The sequence below is a fragment of the Nicotiana attenuata genome, unplaced genomic scaffold, assembly GCF_001879085.1.
Source record: "Nicotiana attenuata strain UT unplaced genomic scaffold, NIATTr2, whole genome shotgun sequence".
In the NCBI taxonomy this organism is placed as follows: Eukaryota; Viridiplantae; Streptophyta; class Magnoliopsida; order Solanales; family Solanaceae; genus Nicotiana; species Nicotiana attenuata.
This window is the reverse complement of record NW_017671242.1, coordinates 93,389-100,291: the sequence shown is the minus strand read 5'-3', so window position 1 is coordinate 100,291 and position 6,903 is coordinate 93,389. Positions and strand designations below refer to the sequence as shown.

General features: G+C 34.6%; 1 protein-coding gene across 1 annotated transcript; it reads right to left on the bottom strand.

Moving 5' to 3' along the window:
* Positions 1 to 663: 663 nt before the first annotated feature.
* LOC109206982 (54S ribosomal protein L37, mitochondrial-like) lies at positions 664 to 6,576 on the bottom strand. Its single transcript, XM_019369855.1, has 2 exons — positions 6,471 to 6,576; positions 664 to 1,298 (listed from the first exon to the last, which is right to left on the bottom strand). The coding sequence occupies exon 2, from the start codon at positions 1,283 to 1,285 to the stop codon at positions 887 to 889; it is 399 nt and encodes a 132-aa protein (XP_019225400.1). The 5' UTR covers positions 1,286 to 1,298; positions 6,471 to 6,576; the 3' UTR covers positions 664 to 886.
* Positions 6,577 to 6,903: the final 327 nt, after the last annotated feature.

The following is a 6,903-nucleotide window of genomic DNA, read 5'->3' as shown; positions in this document are numbered from 1 at the left end:
TGGTATTTATTTAAAATAAATAAGGTGTTAACCTTTGCTATAGGAGGTAAAAATTCCATTATTTTATACTTAGTAAATAAACAATAAAGAATTACGGGCACTAAATCACGTGGAAAATTCTTAATCTCGAAGTAAATATGATCTTTAAACATGTTTTACAAATGTCCTTTGCACACCAAATTAAAAATAATTTAATCAGTACTAAAATTATCTATGTTTTCTTTCTTCCTTACTTTACGATGATAATATACCACATGAGCAACACATGCACATAATAATTAATTTGTCCTAGTTTGACTTAACACAAATTTTAATAAAGTAGAAAAAACTTTCGAGATATGTGATCTTAAATAAGTCATAACATATGAGTGATTGTGAACGTTTGAAACTTGTAGTCTTAAACTTGTCATAGCATTTGTGTGGCTATAAATATTTCTAAATAAGGAAATATTAAAAGTTGTTAATCATTTTTAAACGAACTAAAAAGGAAATATTATCAACCTTTTTTGAAATGAAAATAGTATATATTATCCTTTTTCTTCTTGATAGTTGAAAAATCGAACTTTAATCAGATCAAAGATCTCATGTGGACCGTTAGTCTATTAAGATCAGAGTAATTTATTCCAGATTCCTGAGGAACTTATTCTTCGAAAACAACAACAACAATAACGATCATACCTTACCCCTATCTGAGGGGGGAGAGAGGATTCAATCATGTTCAAAATAGTAGAGCAAGAACTTAAGGAAATCAAGAACAAAGCAGATAAAAAGCTGCTACTCAATCTTAAATAATGTCTTTATAACAACAGACCAACTTATAGTTCTAGGTAAAGCCTATTACTGAGCACTGGATTCTACAAAACATACACCACTTCCAGTAGAAATTTCAGTTCTTGGCCCTAACAGAATTATTTTCCTTGATCCTAGCTCGGGTATCCAGCTTGACAAAACGTTTGAGGTCATCGTAAGGGAGAGACTCGAGATCCTTCCTCCTTAGTTCACTAAGTGCCGGGCGTTTATCCAGTAAGTGCCACAGCCAATCTGGGTATTCTGAGTCAGCCAACACTTTTGGATCTGCTCCATCCTTGAGAATATTCGCCCCGACTACTGTACTGGCCTTGACTTCTTTGCTAATCGATGATGCCTTTGGAGCATCTGAAGCTCCACCACCTTTTCCACCCTTCTTCTTACCACCCCCAACAGCAAATGTTCTGCAGCCTCCTATTTGAATAACTTCCTTGGGAAAGTTAACGTTTCGCAATGATTTGATATAAGTTAATGCCATAGTCCTTATCCACCTGCAGCATCAACCAGAATAAATCGTTTCAAAACGAAATATCTTGTGCTGAGTTTCTAAATCAACATTTGCCAAATTCAACAAAATGCCCTAATAACACAGGAAAAGGACAAAAACTGGCTCAATAATAAAGCTCAACAGAACCTTTGCAAGTTAGAAGGGGCTAATGTAGCTAAAAACACAGGCAGAGGAATGTATTTATATTTAATTACATCTATGAGTTACTACACAGAAAACAAACGATAAAAAGCACGGTAGACCTCCCAAAACCTTGCCAGTCCATGCTCCTACAAAATCCCCAGTGTCTTCCATGGACAACTTCTAATACTCAACAACGCCCAGATTCAGTCCAAAGCGCCAAAAAATTTCTTGACCGTAAAGACTCTATACACTGTTGCACCAAATGAATCAGTGGTAGCCTGGTGTGTTATAAGGCGTTCATGAGGAACTTGACTGTACAAAGCTGTTGCTCATGCATCCAAGACCTTTCTATTTTCATGTTAATGATTTCACCCAGAAAGAGGAGAGGGAAAAGTAAAAGCCCCTCCCAGAATCCTTCTTGAGAATACAACAAACCAATGCCTCTATTCTAATCTAGGTGGGCTCGACTACATAACTTTCACTATTCATGTTAATCCATTTGATCCCGTGTCAATCCTATACCTCTACATGTTACTGGCATATAAATCTCTAACAAGACTAGAAGACTCCTAGAGTATATTGGACCAAATGCAAAAAAAATAATAATAATAATAATAATTTCACAGTAACCCTAGGTTTGTGAAGCTGCAAGATCATCTGTTCACAGAATTAGAGAGGGCTTGGTTGTCAATGAACTGCTTTTGCTTTTCTCGTAAAGAAAACATAAATGAGAAATGCAAAAAGAAGATTCCTGTTATATATTTTTGCACTTGTTTTGCAACAAAAAGATATGAATTAGAATGAAGTGAATAGAAAAGTTAAGAGCAGGAAGCATACACAAGGACAAGTATCTTTAGAAAACGGAAAGCAACAGATCAACCAAATCGCAAAATGAACAAAGAGTGTCAACGGCACAATTGAAGAGGGGAAGGGAAGGTAGCAACACCCCACCCCCACCCCAACCCCAAACACACACACACATATTTCCACTAACGAAATGGATGACAAGAGCTTGAGATTTGTACAGAGGAAAAAAGAAAATGCAAAAGGGCGGCACAATTAAACCTTAAAAGGTGAGGGCAGAAAGGAATATAGTAATCAGCAAGACCTTAAGCTAAGACTTTCATGAATGAACTTAAGAGCCATGAGCAATTAGTATTTTGAGGATAATTTTTTCAAAAACTAAAGTAAGTTAATCTCAGAATAGAAAATTGCATATATAAGAAAGACATCTGCTCTGGTTTTATTGGAAGAACATAGTTAGCAAGATGTAGTCTTAGTGAGAGAGTTGAAGCAACACTTTTCTTCCTTTCTATCTCTCCACTATCTTCTCTTTTATATGTATATGTTTTGTATGCTTCCGAGTCATTACCGAAATTATTTTAGGAAACAAAGACAAAAAATCATAAAGTACTCACTTCTCTTCAAGTTGTGGTAAAACAATGAGCCCTAGTTCCGAGAAATGAGCAGTTTCACAGAAGAAGCCAAATGAAGAAAAGTTTGCTAACAAAATACTACCATAACCTCCCAAATAAAAGTGGCTAAAGGAATAGTTTCTGGAACACAGAGAAAGGGGCTACAAGCATATAAGTTGGAACCTTTTCTTTTTTGATGATAATGGTGCCCAGTCCAGCTTATGTGCAAATCACTATTTCACCGGGTACCTACTACTTTCCAGTTTCCACCAGCATAAGTACTTGATAACACTTCCCACCAAGGGTTAGGCCGATGTGAAGGAATCACCTAGTGTTTTTTTTTGCCTCTTCTGGGATTTGAACTTGAGACCTCACGATTGTACTCCCACTTCATTGACCACTAGGTAATACCCTTGGTTGCATAGTGGAACCCTCAAGAACCGAATGTGTGTTTAAGATGTGAAAAATAGAAGAATGTGTGAAACTAGAAGGAGAGCAATGAGCATAACGAAGAACGAGGTTTTCTGCCTATATTGTTGCTTTCATATTAGTGAAGAATCAAAAGTTCCGGAGTAAAAGATGGTAGTAGCTAGGATTCAGCATATAAAGAAGGATACTGATAAATGGATCTATGCTAGGATCAATTTATTCAGCATCCGTTTTTCTCTTAAAATTCCTAGAACTGAATAGTGTTTCTGTCGTTCTTGGCATTAACACCAGATCCAACTAGCTATTCGCATAGGAACCACACGACTAACAATTAAGGTTGATAGATGAAAAACAAAATCAAGGTTTTTAATTGACATTGGCATTAATTATTCTTGAGAATATAAATCCAAATGCCTTCTGGTTTTCTGAAAATCAAGTCTATGAAGAACAAAATATGACACATTCTCCAGTAAATTAGTAGATTCAGATCCAGTGACCAATTTAACTTATTGACTAATGGAAATATCCATTATGTTCTATCAAGACATATTCATCCTTTAAAGAACTGGACATATGATCCAATCACACTCCAGTAACTAGTTACGTTACATGGATCATTTACCGTGTCAAAAAGGCATGTATAGGTACTTCGTTCAAAATCTTCAAAGTACCCCAAATTCAGCAAAAATAAAAGTACACACACCTCTACGGATACCCATCAATGTAATATAGCAACTATTCATCTTTGTAGCTCAATGATTTCCCTAATAATAAATTCTATGACTCTCACAAAAGAACTGAAAACTCATAACAAAGTCATAAAATTTTCATATTTTATCGGCACCTATACTTGTGGGAGCTAGCAGTGTAATAGTTTATGTGTGACGCAAGCTGGCTGGGACACAATATTGTTAAAAAGTCATAATCTGTAGAAAAGATTACCACTTTCCGGAAAAAAAATTACTACGTTGCAGCTATTATCATGAGAAAGTAAACAATAGAGCATATTAGATTGTAATATTCACATAATAGTGTCAAATTTTGGAGTTCATGGTTCATTTATGCAGTGAGAGCAAACATTGTTTGCAAATTAAAGTAAGTTAATCAGAATATAGAAAATTGCATGTATAAGAAAGATATCTGCTCTGGCTTTCTAGGAGGAACATTGTTTGCAAGATCTAGTGTTAGTGAGAGAGTTGATGCAAGACCTTCTTCCTTTCTGTCTCTCCACTATCTTCTCTTTTGTATGTATACTTTTTTGTATGCTTCCAAGTCATATACAAAATAATCTTGGGAAAAACAAAGACAAAAAAACTCATACAATACTCGCTTTAATCTCTTCAAGTTGTGGTAAAGAATGAGCATTTCACAAAAGACGCAAAATAAAATACTTTGCTAACCAAATACTGCCATTACCTGCCAAATAAAAGTGGCTAAGAGAAAAGTTTCTGGAACATAGAGAAAGGGGCTACAAGACTATAAGTTGGAACCTTTTCATTTTCGATGACAATCTTGCCCGGTCCAGCTTATGCACACATCGACTATTCCTCCGGGTACCTACTACTTCCCACCAAGGATTAGGTAGATATGAAGAATCACCTAGTGTTTTTTTTTTTTTTTTGCCTCTTGGGATTTGAACTTGAGACCTCACGAATGTCCTCCCACTTCATCGACCGCTAGGTAACACCCTTGGGTGCATGGTGGAACCCTCAAGAACCGAATATGTGTTTAAGATGTGAAAAATAGAAGAACATGAGAAACTAGAAGGAGAGCAATGAGCATAACAAAGATGAGGACTTCCTCCTATATTGTTGCTTTCAGATTTGTGAAGAATCAAAAGTTCCGAAGTAAAAGATGGAAGTAGCTCTATTGAGGATTCATCATATAAAGAAGGATACAGATAATGAGATCTATTCTTGGATCAATTTATTCAGCATCCATTTTTCTTATAATTCCTAGAACTGAATAATGTTTCAGTAGTTCTTGGAATTGACACCGGATCCAACTAGCTCTTCGCAGAGGAACGACATGTGGATATAAAACATCATGTGTCATGTATGGTTGTAACATCATGTGTCATGTATAGTTGTATCCAAACAATCTAATGAGTACATAAATTCACTTTCACACTTATGTCTTGAAAATATATTCCCTTAATCGAGAAGCAGTTGATAGATGAATAAAAGAAATCAAGGTTTTTTTATTGACATGGTCACATATAATGATTAATTACTCTTCAAAATATAGATCCAAATATCTCTTGGTTCTCCGAAAATCAAGTCTATGAAGAGCAAAAGATGACGCACTCTCCACTAAGGATGATGTTCTATCATGACATATTTATCCTTTATAGAACTAGACAGATGATCCAATCACACTCCAGTAACTAGTTATGTTACATGGATCATTTACCGTGCCAAAAAGTCATGCATATGTACTTCGTTCAGATTCTTCAAAGTACCCCAAAATTAGCAAAAAGAAAAGTACACATATCACTATTAGATACTCATCAATGTAATATAGTAACTATTTATCTTTGTAGCTTAATAATTACTCTAATAATAAAATTTATGACTCTCATAAAAGAGCTGAAAACTCCCAACAAAGTCATAAGAATTTCATATTTTATCGGCACCTATACTTGTGGGACGCAAGCTAGCCGGGACACACCATTGTAAAAAAAGCCATATTTGCGGCTTTTCTTTTCTCTTTTTTCCTTTTTCTGGGAGAAATATATGTAGAAAAGAATTCAGAGGCGGAGCCAGGATTTCAACCTTATGGATTCTGAATTTTAGAACGATGATTTCAAAGGTTAGTGACTAGGTTCTAAATTTAATATTTGTACATATTTAATGAATTCCAAATACTAAATACATTGTTTGAGCAAAAGCTACTGGGTTCGACCGAACCCGTATTTCGGCTTGTACCCCCGCCCCCGGAAAAGATTACTACTTTCCGGAAGGGAAAAAAAGATTACTACTTTGCAGCCATTATCACGAGAAAGCAAACAACAGAGCATATTAGATTGTAATATTCACAAGATATTGGATTTCATGGTTCAATTATGCAGTGAGAGCAAACACACACAGAACATTACAACCCATTTCAAGGTTTCTATAATTGACAATTAAAAGTCGTCACGAAGAGAGTAGTAGGAAATATAAACACAGATGAAAAGGGGAACTTACAGCTCAGATTTCGTTGAGGAAGAAATGGAGAGCAGCAACGGAGGCTCTAGGGTAAGCTTATGTATTTGAATAGATTTCAGATTTTATATTTTTAAATATTTGGTACATGTAGGATTGATTGGGTTAATAAGATAAATTTTACTAGTGTTAGAAACAGGGCAAGATAATTTGACAGGATATTGATTTCATAAATTTATAATCTAATATATCATATTATAAATTTATGACTTTCGCATAATTATTATATATGATTTTTACATAATTATTTCAATATTTAAATTTATTATAATATTTTAGAGTATTATTTATTTACTTAAATTTATCAAATAAATTTAAAGTGAAGATAGAATCATATTACATCTATTCTCCTGTTTATACGTTAGTTTTTGTTCTACAATATTTTCATTTTTTTCTTTTGGTATTTACCTATAAT